General features: G+C 42.5%; 1 protein-coding gene across 2 annotated transcripts in view; it reads right to left on the minus strand.

Moving 5' to 3' along the window:
* Positions 1-216: 216 nt before the first annotated feature.
* The window catches only part of TTYH3 (tweety family member 3), a 113,592-nt gene continuing 96,433 nt past the window's right edge, over positions 217-17,375 (minus strand). The window contains exons 13-14 of one of the 2 annotated variants that reach the window (XM_018555463.1): positions 16,116-16,171; positions 217-663 (exon numbers count right to left, since the gene is read on the minus strand). In XM_018555463.1, the coding sequence (XP_018410965.1) occupies positions 626-663; positions 16,116-16,171 (94 nt within the window). In that variant the 3' untranslated portion in view covers positions 217-625. Of the gene's footprint in view, positions 664-16,095; positions 16,172-17,375 lie in introns of both variants that reach the window. The other variant, XM_018555462.1, reaches the window with a different exon arrangement.

The following is a 17,375-nucleotide window of genomic DNA, read 5'->3' on the forward strand; positions in this document are numbered from 1 at the left end:
AATGCTCTTTTATATAGTCTAATGTGTAATTTATGTTTCCTAGATCACGGGTCATTGGTTTTTTAAAATGATATACATAACACTGACAACAAAATATCTACATTAAACAATATTACAAGCATATAAAAGGCAGCCACGAAATGAGTAGAAAAAATGTTATGTATTCCACTGCATTATTAAAACAAATTGCACATTTTAGACAAAAACATTTTAAAAAATTGACTTCCTTTCATAAATGCAGACAAAAAAAAAAAAAAAGATTAAAAAAACAAAACTAAAACTAAAGTGACTTTATGGCAATGAACCACAGCTATTTGAAGGGCCTGATATCAAATTCAGGTGATAAAAACGCTGCAATGAGAATGCTGCATGTAAAACAAAACTTGAATTCCACGTTGAGGTGAACGATTTGTGATATCCCAAGACACTTGTGTTTGACACTTCCAAGCGGTTTGCACATAGGAGGTGGGGGCTTGAAGGCAAGGTTCAAAGGCTGGGGGTGGTCCAGGAATGGCGACATTTATTTAGGGATGCATTGACCCACACTTTAGGAACACAGCAGGTTGAGATCTCTCCGAAGACTGTTGAATCCTGCGCTTAGTGCACAGGGTCTGTTTCCGGGCGGCTAGTGGCCAAATACTTTGCTCGCATGCTGGAGGTGTACTGTAAAAAGACACAACATAATTGATTAGAGACACAAATTTGATTAAATTCCCCTCCCTCTTCCCCACCACCAACACATGCCACTAAAAGGAATAAGCATAGTAAAAGAATGTATGCATCTTATTATTGCCTAATAGCCATTCATATTAATATATTTAAAATTGTTGTATCATACAGTAGCCCTTATCTGCATCTAAAAAGGTCACTTTGCTGAAAAATGGGGATGACAGTCATGTCATCAGTGGGGATGACATATCAGCTCCGGTGATCCCAGGTCCTCCTGCCTTCCACGCCCACTAGGAAAGGGGGATTATAAAGACTAGGTGGGACCAATGCTCCATGGTGTAGGAGGCAAAATCTGGAATTGCAATGGTGACAGATTATACAGCTGAGAGGTACCCAGAGACATACGGAGTCAGTGGGTAATTCAGATTTGGGTAGATCAACCCTTCAACAAAACAAACACCTTAAAAACAAAACAAAAAACAACTGGGTTCAGCTGCTGGGAGTGAAGAAAGGAAGATGTGACCTGAACCTTACACAAAAGCCTGAGTTCTCTCTCCACCCCCCCTCCCCCCATACCCATGTGGCAGCACTGAGTGCCTGAGAAGCCATTCACCAGAGCAGTCAAATGAGAAAGCAAAAGGAGTCACATGTTCCCACCACACCTGGAAGTACCAGAAATGTTGCTTTGCGCCCAAACTAAAAGATGAAAAACTAACGAAGGTACGTATGTGTTGCTGGGTGCAGGGATCAGTCATTTCGTCCATTGGGAAGTCACACAAAGAACACCCAAACTGCTCAAAATTAAGCCAAGCAATTTGTGCTTGAAGCAAAAGAAAGTGGGATTTTGGGGAAGAATTTGAAGTCTTAACCTGCCAATGCCCAACAAAAACTCTAATTTCAGGTAGACTTGCCCTTGAAGGATGTTTTTTCCCCCATACGAAAGTCTAGGAGAAAATACTACACTTGCATCTTCTACAGCAAGAACACAGTACATAGACAGCATCAACGTTGCCTAAATTCCACGGGGACTAGGTGCACTATGTATATCAATAAGATAATTTCATGGCGCAGTTTTGCACTAGATGTTAGTGCAAATGAAATACAAAAACCGCACAACCAGCCAATGGCACTGCAGAGGCTGACATTGCAAAATTAATCCAGTGTCCATTTTTTTTTTCTACAAAGCAGACAGCCCCTTAAACTAGAATAGACGGTAACTACTTGTTGGAATGATGCAATGTTTATAGATTTAACATTTTGGGACACAACTTGGCCCTCTCAGAGAAACACATTAAAATAAAATGAATGAATTTAATGAAAAAGAATGAATGATTTCTTGCCAGATTTACATTTTTTACATCACTTGTAAGGATTCTAGCTCATAATTACTAGTATTTTAGAATAATGTTGGCCGTGTAACCTTGTCATGCACAATGCTATCTCCAAAGGCCATAAATAATCCATAGCTTTTATTACATTTAGTAATAAACTAAATAAAATAAATTATCAATAGTTCAAGACTTTTTAAATGTTCTAAATGTTTAAATGTTCTACATCTACCATTATAAAAACTAGTTTTTCACACAATAAGAAAGGAGGATTCCATGGGACAACTGAATAATGTTAAAAACTAGCAACATTTGCAAGGGCTAGAGCCGCTAGACCAGGGATAGCCAAACTCCGGCCCTCCAGCTGTGGTGGAACTACAAATCCCATGAGGCATTGCAAGATTCTCACAGCCACGACTCCCGGACAGAGATGCATCATGGGATTTGTAGTTTCACCACAGCTGGCGGGCCGGAGTTTGGCTACCCCTGCGCTAGACCATCGCGCCGCAGATCTCCAAATTCTATAACTGTTTCCTGGGGATCAAAGATGGTAGACAACAACCGCTTCCAACAACATTTTATTACAGGTTTTCCTCTGCTACACCACGAATGGGCACTTCATAATGATCCATCCATATAGCTAGAATGTCAGTTTGTACTGATGATGCCAAGCCCTAGACCTACACTTTGGAAGCACTAAGGGGAAGTTGGGACCTTCCCCTTAGTGCTTTCACTGAAATAACTCTTTGCTCACTGAAAGAAGAAGGACCATCTCAAGTTTTGAACCAAGCAACTTACTTTAAAGTGATTCTGTGCTTTGCCTATGTAGATCTCCATAGGTGTATATAGAGTACTTACCTTCCTTTTGCTCTACCTTAAGAGTCATGTGTAAGCTATGAATCACTGGAATCCAAGCTCACACAGCACTATGGACGTCCCTGTAAGAGTGCCAATTGGCCCAGCCCTGGACGAGTCAAATCCTCTGCATACCCAAATTATCGGGTACTTCTACAGCACTTGGTGCTGAACACAATGGCGGGGAAGCAATGGAAAATTAAGTTCCACTGGGGATAGGGGTATTAAAGAAATCCTCTTACTTTAAAGATACACTGACTGTTACTTTGCCCATTTAGAGCAAAGTGTAAGTATTTCCTGATAGCCCACACTCCAGTAAGGTATACATGTTCCCCCATCGCCTTCCTGCTAGAAGTTCACCCTGGCTAAGCTACAGTGCCAGAGCTTACCTGGAAGGCCAGATACGTAGAAGCAATAGAGTGAGGGCTCTAACGTAGTGAGGAGGCTGCATAAAAGCACAGATAAGCGAGTATGCTTTTTATTTTTGAGGGTGTGGGGTTGGCAATAAGAAGACACTACCATTTTGCTCTAAAGAGGCAAAGTTAGAGAACTATGTGGTTAAGGCTTTTCCCCATAGTTCTCCTTAGGGTAACGGGAGGACACAAACTAGCGTCCTCCCGTCACCCTAAGCTCAGTATACCGCGAGCTACAGCTCGCGGTATACTGAGACGCCACAGTATACCGCGAGCTACTGCTCGCGGTATACTGAGACGCTGAAGCGGATCCCGACAATTATGTCTGGATCCGCCCAGCTCCGTGAGTGACAGCTAGCTGTGCCTATCTAGAGGCAGAACCAGCTGTACCCACCCCCTCCCGATCCACCAGTCAGCGATGGCGGATCAGAGCGGGGGGAATCCAGACCCTCCCCTGTCACGGCAGAGAGCTTTGACAGGACCGAGAGGTGAGCGAACGCCGGTATGTGTTCGCTCACCTCCCGATCTACTGAGCCGACCTGTGACAGTCTCATTGTCACAGGTCGGCTAGAACTATGAGGTGAGTGAAAAGCACTTGCCTCATAGGCGTCTCTTTAGCAGTCTATTCACCAAACAAGTTAAATGTAACCTTAGGTTGGCTGAATCACCCACTGACTATTTTTATCACTGGGCAACTCCTGTGGGGAGGTCTTCGCCATACCCGACTATGGGGAATCACATATCCTACAAGATTCGGAGAAGTAAAAGAAAACAAATGCAAAATCTAACTGGGGGACAATTTTGTATGACAGGTTTTTTGTTGGGTTGAACTTCTGATCACAATCTCCTGTGCAAAGTTGGCCTACCAGATGGGTAGAATAAAGCTGGCCATACACTGGTAGATTTTCAAATGAAATTTGATGCGAAAAGTCTCATCAAAACATTTGACAATACCATTGGAACAAATGGAGTTTGTCGGTTAGAATTTCAAATTTTGTTTAATCACTATGGTCCAAATTGATTGTCAATTTGACTTTTAGAAAATCAAATGAACGCTTCGACCCTTTGAACAACAAAAGGAGAATAAATCTTGCTTCTACTCAAAGTTCAAAATTATTCGGTCTAATGTTTGTCAGGCGTCTTCACAATGCTGGGTGTCTCCACTAAGCATCCTTCATAGACAGATCTATTTTTCACATTCTTCTTTGATTACAACTAAACTTTTACTAATTAACCTTCACTGTTAGTCAAAAAGATGACATAGGAAAGACAAACAATGGAAATATTTTGACTGTTCCCCAAGCTCCAGAAATCTATGCTTCTGAAATAACCTAAAATAATATAAAAAGAAAAAAAAAATGGAAGTATGAAAAACAATGAAGGGGGAAATGACAGGATATCCACGCAATGGTCATTGTTCTCTGCAGAAATGGAGGTCAATGGATTAACACCTGTGAAGTGGAAGGAAACAAGAGAGAACAGCACAAACAGGTTTAGAAAACCTCCAAGCCCCCTAAATGACATCAACAGGACAACAGCAAAGGGTAGATATTGGCAAGCTGGGCATGCGTTAAGCAGGCACGTTGCAGCAAAGCTTTACTGGTCGGCTAGTGTGGGTGGTAGCAACCCAAGTAGAATGAAGCACAATAAGCAGCCAGGCACAGCACAAGCACATACACTGTGGATCCAGTGCACAGGGTTAGGCAAGAATGAGGCAGTTGTGTTGTGGAGCAGAGTGTGATTTATGTGCGAGTGTCAGGGCAGCTGAAACGTGATCATGAGGATAGTTTTCCTACTGCTGAACCAAAAGGTGGGCCCATTAATGTACACGTTAATGTACATGGTCAAGAGCTGATCAGCACAATGCAGAGAGCAGGGAAAAACTTCCATAGGCCACAACTAGAAATGTTCAGGAAAGTTAAGCTGGCCATGGACAGTTTGGGGCCTCCTATCACTTTTCCCCGAACAGAGGCTCCAAAATCTTTAAATATAAACGCTGTGGCACTCTTAAACAGGTGTAGATTGCCCATATCATGGGGCACAGCAGAAGTATTCTTCTGAGAACTGCATTTATACACCTGTATCTTTAATCTCAGCCAGCTTATACCCGACACTGACTTAATATTGGAAGTAGGTGTAAGACTTCTTTGGTTGTCCCACAACAACCTCACATATGGCAGCTTAAAGCACAATTTTAAATGTTGGCTATGACACATTGACTCTGGTGCTCCTGGTTTTAGCCCTTGTCCTAAAACCTTTTACACATTAAAACAGGCTTGCCTAACTTTAGCAGACATTGCCTGAAGTTAACAAAAGCTTATACTGAAAAAGCATTTATACTGAAGTTAACAAAAGCTTATACAACTTAAAACATTATCTAAACATCATACACCCAGCGTATGAAACTGGGCTATTCTGGGGCAAAACCGCCTCTAGCATGCAACCGCTATCTATTCAGACATCATACATGCAGAATGGAAAATCAGTTCAGTGCAGACTCCGTGGGGTGGATTTAAAAACCTTGCGGCTAGTCAAACGCTGGGCGAATAACGTTCACATGGCATTATCATCACTACTGTAGATGGAGCTGAGGATCACAGGAAATTCCTATCTTCTTCCGCCCCATCTAGTGGATGGAATGTTGTGTGAACGGCATATGGCCACCATATGGCTGGACAGAACTTTTATAATTCAACCCCTATGTGTATAGAAGCATTGTAAAATACCTTCTACCGTAACATCCCTGGTATAGAAAACTGAAGACAGGATAAACTGCTTACAGAGACTCTGTTGCTGAATTGAAATAATTAAAGTGACACTAAACTCAAGAGTAAAAAATTAAAAATGCATTCAAGTACCCTATTAACAAAAATGTATCTGATTTGTGCATCTCTCAGCTGTAGATCAAATCATCTCTGAATTGGTGCCGACACTGTCCTTCCTTCTGGAGGGTGGCTACTTTTGTTCCCCATGGTCCCTCTTGTGTGTTGTAAAGTAGCCACCGCTCCAAGCTCGCTCTTGTAACAGTGTCAGCACCAATTCAGAGAAGATTTGAGGATCTACAGCCGATACAATAAGGCATCATTCACATGAGAAACGTCTGGTACGTACAGCTCCGTGCACGGCCTATCGGGCAGCTCCCGGGAAGGACACGTGCTGCGTGTGATTAGTATGCAGCTCCTGTCCTTCTCTATGGGACTACACGGTCGTGCACGCAGCTATACGTGCCGGCCGTTTCTTGTGAATTGCCAGTCCACTGAAAATTGTCCCCCGAAGTATCTTCAAAAACCGGCACTTCCGGCAGTGTCAATCTCCTAGACCCCCACTGTGCTCAGTGGTTGCTTCCTCCACCTCCTATACCAAGACTCACAGTTACCAGCGGGGGACATAGGAGATCACCCCTCCTAATGTTGGTTATATTAGGTTATATTTTGGTGACAAAGCTTTAATTTAGATCTGTCTGATTTGACCACAACTAAACATAGGTTTGCCACAGATAGAATCAAATATCTACCAGAAAAACAACAGATGGGTAGATCATTGCCCATCCTAAAGCAACTAAAGTATCCTGCTGCTAGAAGCTCTAACCAGAAGAGTGAAGGGTTAGGACACAGCAGCAGGAAAACTCTCCACAAGGAAAATGTTCTTGTGTGATAGTACGCTAATTATTACAAAGATGCAGTTGAGAAACAGTCCGATAATTGGAAGCAAAATCGGAGAGCATTTTTTTTTTTAATCAAGCAAATCAGTAGACAGTCATATTGTATGGGAACTACAAAATTCTTCACTGCTCTAGAGATTCACAATCCTATAGATCAGGGGCGCAACTAGAAATCACAGGGCCCCATAGCAAAATTTTGTATGGGGCCCCATGATTGCTAGCTATGCCACTTGCAGAGCCCACCTGATATACCAAACAGCCCACCTGAGAGTGACCCTGCAGAGCCCACCATAGACTCTCTATAGTGGGCTCTGCAGGGTCTCAGATGGGCTGCACACCTCTTACCTGTCAGCGCTGTCTGCCTCCGTGGTCGCCGGGCCCCACTCTTACATCACTGGCCCCACCTGCTCTTAGGTCGCTGGCCAGTGATGTAAGAGGAGGCGGGGTTGCTCTTAGGAGCTGAGTCAGTGACAGCCAGCACCCTGATATGCCATAGCGACCCACAGGGCTTCAGAGGGATGCCCTGGCCGGGCCCCATAGCGGCCGCCTGGGTCGCTATGGCGATTGTTACGCCACTGCTATAGATATAATCCCTTTTATTGATGGATATTTAGGGGTAAATATTGTTCATGATATGTAGTAGATGGTTAGTCAACTGACTGTGGAATAGCCATAAAGCATAGTGACAGTCATTTTATTAGCGGTCAATACTCTTGAGCTTGTATACGGTCATTTTGAGAGGGGTCTCAAAGGCAACACTATTGAGTGAATTGACGGAATAAGGTCTCCTGAGTAACGTTATAAGTCACAGGATGACTGGCTACATTTTACATAAGTAATGTCATGATCCTCACACATGAAAAGCTATATATTTGAAAGCACTTTCATCTTGAAATCAATGCACTGGCTAATTAACAAGCAGCTTCCCAGGGGAATATTAGCCAGAAAAGTTATTGATTCGCCTTCTTTACTGTATTAAAGACGACCTGTCACGTTTAGTCAAATAAAACAGTAAAAAGTAACATTTAACTATGCAAAGCAATACCTACAAAAATACATTTTCCATTTAACAACAATAATGTAAGAAATAGGTTCACATACTGATTTTCCTGGGGCAAAGAATTTAATACAGAACTATACTAAGTCTATTTAAAGAGAAATTGTCCCCGAGAAAAAAATACCCTGAACTTAAAGCCCAATTGAACCCTCGTTATAACTGTAACATAGTCAAGCTACTTATACAGTAATAAATATGGGCTCTATTTTTAATTTTCTTTAACTGCTGCAGCAAGAGTTAAAACCCTTCTCTCACTAAAGAACACCCCTGTTCTCCAGTGGTCTGTTAGCTCACCCTAAACACTGCTCCAACCAACAGCAGTGATGAGCATGAGTTTGGTTCGAGCATGAGTTTGCACAAGCCCACTTAAAACAGACTGCCTCTCCATCCTCCTGACCAACAAGTTACGGAAAGGCACATTCCCCTCTATATGGCACAAAGAGGCAGGGAATGCCCCAGCCACAACTTCCACCACTGACTGGGCTGGTAGAGGGAAGTGGCGGTCACAGTTATGAGCAGGCTTGGACAAACTGGTTTTGCACCAGGCCCATCTCTACGCAAGAGCAACCTTGCTTCCTTCAGGGTACAGGGTATTTAAACCCTTGCTGCAGTACATAGAGGTTAAAAAAAGTGAAAGAGACCAATGTTAATTATGATATATGTAGCTTGAATGCACTCAAATAAGTAATGAGGGTTAAAAGGAGAACTATGGGGTCAGGGCTTTTCCCCATAGTTCTCCTAAGGGTAACGGGAGGACACAAACTAGCGTCCTCCCATCACCCTAAGCTCAGTATACCGCAAGCTACAGCTTTAACTGGGGATTAAAGTGACATGTCAGCACAGGGTCACTTGTGCAAAAAAGGTCACCTGTAAAATAAGCGTTTCCTTACGTGGTTTCTCCAGGTGTCTTGTGCCTTCTATAGTGAGATATGTTTTATATCCTTTGTGGTGCATAAGGAATATATCTGGGTGATCGTTTTTGTGCCTAAAGTTGAAATGGAACCCAGGCCCCTTGCGCCATTATGTCACATCACATAGGCATGTTACCAGGACAGCTGTTAGAAGCTTGGATGCAGCCATACATTTTGACTCTGAAGGGATGGTAGACAAAGATTTAGATAGAAAACTGGGAAGAGGAACTAATGCTAAGGCAAGGTGGCAAAAGTCAGATCACCTTTTCTATTAACTTTCTTTAAGGGACAGAGGCTGTATCCGTGATATATAACTCACTAGTAACCCATTCTCCTGCTGCCTTAACAGGCAAAAAATAGAAAAGTAAACAATATTTGGCCTTCTTCAAAGCTTGACTTATACTAAATCAACAGTAAAATGTAGTGTTTGCAGCTAAACACTGTATGGTATCTAACGCAATGACAATTAGCACACCGATACAGATTGGATAGCATTGCATTGTCATGGAATTATGCTTTATAAAGCCAACTGCAGAACAATTAACTTATACGGAATTCACATCCTGTTATTTTACAGGATGAACAGTCAATGAAACTTCAGGGAGTTCAATCAAATGAACAATATTTGTGTTATGTTATGCACCATACTCCTAAGGGAGCCTTTAGAAATGAATGTACTCTCAAATATAACAAGACTAAAGTGAACTTGTCAGGTCAAAATCAAATGCAGGATACACTAATAGAGGGGAAGTAACAAAAGGCACTACATGGGGCTGTATACGCCTTTATTGGAAGACCTGTATGTCTTGGGAGCCTCTAAACCCAGAGCATGTGTGATAGGTAGTTATGAATTTCAAAGTTGCCTCTGTAATGTGGGCGATTTGGGGAGGAAAGGGGGGAGGGGCGGTATTGGACCTGCTCCCTATTCCCCTACCCGCCAGGAGGCTCAAAACAGACAGCTAGTCACCACCCAAAGCCAACCTTATCCTGACAAAACAGATAACCTACTTATCCTTCCTAGCTGCTCCCGAACGTGATCTAGTTTTAAGGCTGCTTGAATATTTTGAGCAGGTTCAAACTTCTTAAAGGGTACCAGCAATTCCAAGCCACAGTAAATGTGTACAGGCAAAGATACTGAGGCTTGGCCACTGATACCTCAATAAAGATAACACCTACCAATAGGAAATAGTCTAACAAGCAGTTAGGCTGGTTTAGGGAAAAGGGTAAAAAGGTAAATAGCTGAACTGTATTGTTGAGTTAAGGTTCACTAAGAAAGTCATATCTCAAGTTTCAGACATGGATTCATTGGGTATTTTGGGGTTTGGAAGAGCCGTAGGGGTCTCAAGGTATACAGGACACCTTTTAGGAGTAGAAAAAAAGTATATAGTATAGGTTAAGCATGATAAGCACAGAGAGAAGCCCAACAGAAAGTGCTCTGTGGCAGAGGATGAGGTTGTACTTGTGCTGAAGTGAGTTACTTTTATACCTTTAGTGCTACCATGCAGCAGTTTAAAATATCACATACAGAGAACTCTCTTCTTCAGTTCTGCAATTGGCGGTCTGATTTGGTGTCAGCAAATTTCCAGTAGACATCTATGAGGAAATGCACTGACTGGCTTATACCGTATACAACACAGGGATCAGACCAAGAACCTGGACAGGGAAGCACACAACATGGGCTGATTAGACCACCAGGACCTGGAAAAGGAACTGGTAACCCTTATTAACAACCCTGGCTGTTCACATGCTCTATCATGCCATATGGTCTCCTGGTGCCCTGCTTCAACTTTCTGCACAATTTTTGTTTAAGGCCCTAAACCAGTAATAAGTAACGTATAGTCATGTGTGCACAGACTGTACAATGCACTACAACCAATGGAAAATGTCCAAGCTTTGCTGGTGGCTAAGTTGTCCATTTACAACTGACAACCAAATGCTTCCACAACCATGCCATTTTGCCCATTAGACCTTTTCATTGACAAACTCTAACAGACAGATAACATAGCCAGTAGCAAAATCTAAATATTCCCTATTAGACACAAAGGGTGCTGCAACAGCTTGTTTGGCCATAAAGACAATTGAAAAACTTTATTTTCTCCAAAATCAGATGTGCCTTTGGAGTTTGAATGTAGCAATAAGAATACAAAGTAATCACAAATATTAAATACAGAATGATCTTGGACAAATATTGAAGTTCAGATTTCAGAAAACTGACACAATATCTCACAATGAGTTACCCAGATGTTGCCCTATCTGGTTGGTGTCTAGCTGTCGGTAAAGCACACCCTTGTGCAGACTTTTGTGAAGTGTTGTGGCAGTTGGGTGGAAAGATGTGTATAACTGAGGGGCACTGGCCGGGCATGAGGAGGAGGGACACAGTGCAGGGATAGCGGGCAGGAGAAGAGGGATCAGTGAGGGTAAGGAGGACCTTTTGTTTCAGTACCTGTTCCAAGAGCGGGCGCTGTTACCAATACGTCCTTGCACTGTCCGATGGTTTAAGCTGCCAGCTCATATGGCTGCTATTGTCCATGGCAGCCAAATACAACTGTGTTGTTGCAGGAAAGAAAGAGAAAAAGAGAGTGGAGCCTCAACGTGCATGAAACATGATACATTGCAGCCGACACGTCATGGTGGAGTGTCCAGCCATGTATGTTCAGGAGGGAGGGCTCTATCACTCTACAGGAACAGCCCTGGATCAACATGGGAGCACACAGGGGGAAGGGAAGGCTGGGAAAGAGATATCAAACAGTTGAGCATGTCTGGATTCCTTAGATCATGATCTTATTCCTGCAGTGCTGAGAGCTTGAGTAGCTTAACCCTTACCTGAGCAGCCAGGTGAGAACCCGCGAGGAGCCAGCTGGGAACCCCTGAACAGAGAGCTACAGGTAACCAGTCTGCTACCTCCTTGGCTAGACAGTGTGCACTGGTATTTTACCTAATGCCCTGCTTTGGTAAAAAACAAAATTATAGCAAGAGTCTAGCCAAAGAGAAGAGCAACTGCAGAAGCAGAGGAGTGATCATCAAAGTATATGGCAGGCTTCTTCATGTACGAGCCAAGGGAAAAACTACTCCACCCAAAAATTTCCATTTTTAAATTGAGCATGGCAAAGTTGTATTCCCTCCCAGTCATGCTGTTGTCATAGCAGGCTTAGTAAGTAAATTATCTATATAATCCTACAGAGAGGCCAATATTTAGTGCTAGATACAGAAATACATCATTACTTGGCCCCCAGCAGAATCTCCAGAGGAATAATAATTTAAGCCCATAGGAAAGGAATGAATGGCTAACCTTGCCCTATTTAGTTAGTTCTTAGAATGACCATTACATTATATTGTATATTAATAAGTAGAGTCTATTTTACTGCAGTAAAACCTATGGAATGCATTTATAGTAGAAATCCCATTCATTAACACGCATATAGTATACATCTAAAAGTTATAGTGAACATTTTTACAAGCCCATTAAAATAAGTAATGCACAAAAAGGCATTTTTATGACACTTCTATGCATAAATACAACTCAGCTGCACCATGGAAAACTGCCATACTGAACTCTTTATCTCATTACTGCATATATATTAGCGCTAAAGGAACCATATTGCATAGAAATGAGCGAATTCTGATACATGTCTGTAAAGGTTCCCATTTATCCAGGCCATGGTATAGTTAGCATTAGCTAGTCACATTCAAATGGACTTGTTCTCGAATGTTGAAAACATTTAGCAGTTTATTCAAGCTAGTTCTTCATCTCTGATGAGTGTCAGGGACATAGCCCAGCATTTATAGCCACGCAGGAATCTCAATCATCTTAATCCAAATCACCATGGAATGTGTCAAGGCTGATCAAGAGCAGGATGGAAGGTGTGAATGTTTGTGGCAATACCCTGTTCTAATTGCATAAATCCATAACATGGCACCATGAAGTCTGCAACACGTCTCAATCCTTGGGGGAGACAAAACTAGCACTTAACAAATGGATGGCCCAACATAGGGGGGTTGACCCTGTGGGTCAGGACTCTGCATTCTCTCTAGATCTTAAGGAACAAGGGCATTCTTTTGAGGACAGGGAGGCGCACATTTTGGAAAGAGAAAAATTGGTTCACAAAAGGCCTGAAAGAGGCCATCTACATCAATCCGACACATCCCTTACTTAACAGGTTAGGAGTATTCAACACATATGTCATCCACATATAATGCTGTTTTATTATCTCTATCCTGGTGTTTTAACATTATACATCTTCACACAGGTAATGTGAAGGATTTACATCTGTTCCACACTCCATGGCACCATTATTATTATACGTGATTTATATAGTGCCAACAGTTTGCACAGTGCTTCACAATATAAGGAAGACATTACAATTACAATACAATTCAAGACAAGATGGTAAGGAGGGCCCTGCACATGAGAGCTTACAACCTAAAAGGGAGGGGCAAGTGATACATGAGGAGGTAGCTATGCGGGGATAAATTGTTTGAGAAAGTGATGGTTCAGTGGTTAGTTTGAGGCGGGATAGGCTTCCCTGAAGAGTTGAATCTTTAGGGGTTACCTAAAAGGTAGTCCGAGTAAGAGATAGACAGGTTGGGGTAAGGAGTTACAAAGAATGGGGGAGACTCGAGAAGTCCCGCGGGCAAGCATGGGAGGAGTTGACGAGGGAGCTGGAGAGCAGGAGGTCTTTGGAAGAGTGGAGGGGACAGTTAGGGTGATACTTTGCCCCCGGCTATCGCTCCAACCTTGTCTCAGAGTTGTGGATGGCTTTGTCAGTGGTTTTTAAAGGAGGGAGCTGCAATAGTCAAGACGAAAGGGTAACAAGTGAGTGGATGAGTAGCTTTGCGGTTTCATTGGCGAGGAAGGGACGTATTTTGGATATGTTACGAAGGTGAAGGCGGCAAGATTTGGATAGTGATTGGATGTGGGGCAACAGAGGTTAGGATTTCGAATGATGTAATAAGACCAGGGAGTTTTCAAAAAAACTTTCAAACCTTCCATTATGTTCTTGGTCAATCAACATCTGCTTTGACACATTCCATCACATTTGTATTAGGATGAGTGAGTAACCAGTGTGGCAACAAATGCCACACAGTATGTCCCTGACATTAATTAGAATTGAAGAAGCTGCCTTGATTAGCTTCTAACGTCTTTAACATTACAGAGCGAGTCGAGCAGAATGAGACTATCTACTTCTACTACATAAGTCTCATATTGATAAGTAGAGAATAGCCCTGTATCAATGGGTACAGTTAGCATTCAACGTTCTGTCGTGCTATATGCTTTTAACGAACCTAGTATTCAAAATAAGCCAAGCTTGTAAATGGCAGCAAATCCAGACAAAGTGGAAATATGATTATATAAACTCTATGGAATACAGCAAATAGCAATGTGTAATGCAGTAAGCCCCTTCCATCAACCAGAAATCATTGTTCTGACTGTTGTACACTGGATAAAAGATGAACTTTGATTGGTTGTTATAACTTACTGCTCTTTGCCTTATTCCATAAGCCTGAACTGGTTAATACAACCTCTAGGATACTTTTCCATTGCCAGTTCCCCTCGTCAAATAATGCATGCTATAATGAACAGATGTAATGGCAAATGTCAACGTAATGAGTTTTAATTAGTCAAGTCTTGCATGACCATTCAATCTCCTTGTTAATTTTGTGTTTAATGAGCAGCCCCAGGGAGAAGGCAGGCAGTGAGGTTTCTAGAAGCTGCTGAGGGGTCATTTGTCACATCCAAAGACTGAAAACCCAACATATGAGTTTTTGTTTTTTTTCCAAGAAGATGGTAACAGTTATATAATGTGAACTGTCACTAAGCTCTTATGGCTGACACACTTTCATCATAATAAAGTGCAACAAAAGGTCAAAGTGCAATGACCATCAGAAGTCATTATTGTTTTGGAACAAAGGTCAAAGTGCAATGACCATCAGAAGTTATTATTGTTTCGAAAACAATGATTAGTTGCCATGGGTAAGTTTCCCTCTATACCAGAAGCCGAGTTGTTTTGGGAGGCCGAAGTGGCACTGGATAGCTCTTTGCAGGAACACTTGGGGGTCTATTTATAAACCATTCACAGAACCATTAGTCCTGGGAAGCTCTGTGAATGTTTGTTCTGTGTGAACGGATCCACAAAACGAACATTCTTGTATTTCGAATGTCATCTTTTAATGCCACATTATGGCCACCAGATAGAGCAGGAAAGCAGAGGAAATTTCATATGCTCCTCAATGCCATCTACTGGCCATAATGCAGTATTTACCTGATTTTACAATTGACTTGGAAAGAAAATGTACTAAGAATGTTCGTTTTTGCCTCCATTCACAGATGGAGAAAGTATGCAGCGTTTCGCTCTGCCATGCCAGCACTTCCTCTGACAACCCTTAGTGCAGCCCCAGCTTACAGCTCCTCTCTTCTTCCCAGGCTGCCCTGTAAACTGTTGCAAAGGGATGTTTGACAAAGGTGCAGGGTGCTCTTTCTCCTGACATCAAGGCATCTAGTCCCCGCCTACCAGCCATACAGGAAGGGGTAAAGATCCGGAGACTTAGTGGTCAGTTTAATTCAGCTGCAGATTTTCTTTACAATGTGTGAATAGCCTTGTAGTGCTATCCATGCACATTGCAGGAGCAGAGTAGTTGTGAGGATGTTTCAGAACAAACAGAAATGGAATAGTCCTGATTCTTGGTGCCAGGATGGCACTTCAGGGAAACGTGCATGGCATACCCACGCATAGGTGTAGGGTTTTAGTAGAGAAGGACTGTTCCTAATATGTCCCCATTGTTCATTTTGGAATGCTGGGATATATACGAGTTGCCTCTATATGTACATTTATGTTGTTTTCTCACCTTCTTGCCTCATTTATTAGCACAAAAATCAGTGGCGTGGAAGAAAAACAAAAAATAAATAAATCAGCTTTGAACCGCTTCCAATGAGCATCCAAAAGGCAGACTGATTTCTTATTGGCCGATCTGTATCTACTGCCCTCGATAGCATAATATCTATTAAGCCCAGTACTGTGTAATTATGAACACAATCAGCCACTGTGAAAGTAGGTCGTCTTTAAATACAAGCATTTTTCTCACTCGGTGCCAGTTTCTGCCCTCTGGCACCCAGGACAGGCAGGTTGAATGGTTTCCAGCCATTTTCTTCCAGTTACTTCCACCTTGGCTACACTGTACATGTTACCACAATAATTAAACTTACTGAAGGAGGAGGTGACTCACGTCCAATGAGGGGGGTGTTCTCACAGCGGGGATTCTGGAAGTTCGCATTCTGACTCCTGTGAAAAAGAAGAAAAAAAGTGCAATTGTAATTTGTCAAGGGTCATAACCCATACCAACCAAATCACAGTTTACGGTCATCAGATGAGTAAAAGATACATGCTGATTAGTTGAGATAAGTAATGTTTAACGAGAACATAGCGATAACGATCATTAAAATTAGGGATGCACCAATACGGATACTAGCATCGGTGCCAATGCAGAGCATTTGGGCGAGTACTCGTACATTACACACCACTTGGCTTCATGATTGGCCGGGAAGTCGGCTCCATGCTCCCTCATCACCAGGGAGAATAGAGCTGGCTTCCTGGTCAATCAGGAAGCCGGGGTGGTCAATGATTGTTCAGGAAGCCAGCTCCATGCTCCCTTGTCATTTGGCCAATCAGGATGCCAGGCAGCGAGTCATTACACGCCCCCCCCCGACTTCCTGATTGGCCAGAAAGCTGGCTCCATGCTTGCTTGTCACCTGGTGACAAGGGAGAATGGAGACGGCTTCCCGACTAATCAGGAAGCAGCCAAGCTTCCTTAATTGTATTTCTGTTATCGGTATCGGCAAGTACCGAAGAAAAACCCATCGGTACTCGTACTAGATACCAAAAAAACGGTATCGGTGCATCCCTACAGTCAATTAATTTTCTTGGTTTTAATGATCCTTTACTTAAAAAATACTAGTTGACATGTTAAAGAAATATCTGGAATTGGTGGAATTCAGCAATGAACTTTTCTTATTTGCTCCCTTTCGGGTCTGTTAACTATTCCATTGAATGGGTTTTGTTTAGGGATGCACCGATACCGATACAAGCATCGGTATCGGCCGCGATACCGAGTATTTGCATGAGTACTCGTACTCGTGCAAATACTCCAAAACATAAAACGAGTACCTGTGCCGCATCCGCCATCTTCAGGGACCCGGATCCGCCGCACACAGGACATATATCTGTTCAATAGAAAAAAAACAAAAAACCTGGTAACAAAAGCAATGCGTGCTCCAGATTAGTCCTTGCTTGCCTGCTATAGCCAGGACTTGTCCAGCTTGTTTGCCGACAGCCACTAAAAAGTAAAATTGGATGACCTCACACCAGCTGTTGCCAAACTCTTACTTTATTAAATCATAAAAGCATTACACAAGAGATGAATTAAGACCACTGACGCATTTCACGCACACAGACAATGACTAAGCAACTGTGTGTTACAGAGGTCTTG

This window comes from Nanorana parkeri, unplaced genomic scaffold (assembly GCF_000935625.1).
Source record: "Nanorana parkeri isolate BGI_ZX_2015 unplaced genomic scaffold, ASM93562v1 scaffold197, whole genome shotgun sequence".
Taxonomy (NCBI): domain Eukaryota; kingdom Metazoa; phylum Chordata; class Amphibia; order Anura; family Dicroglossidae; genus Nanorana; species Nanorana parkeri.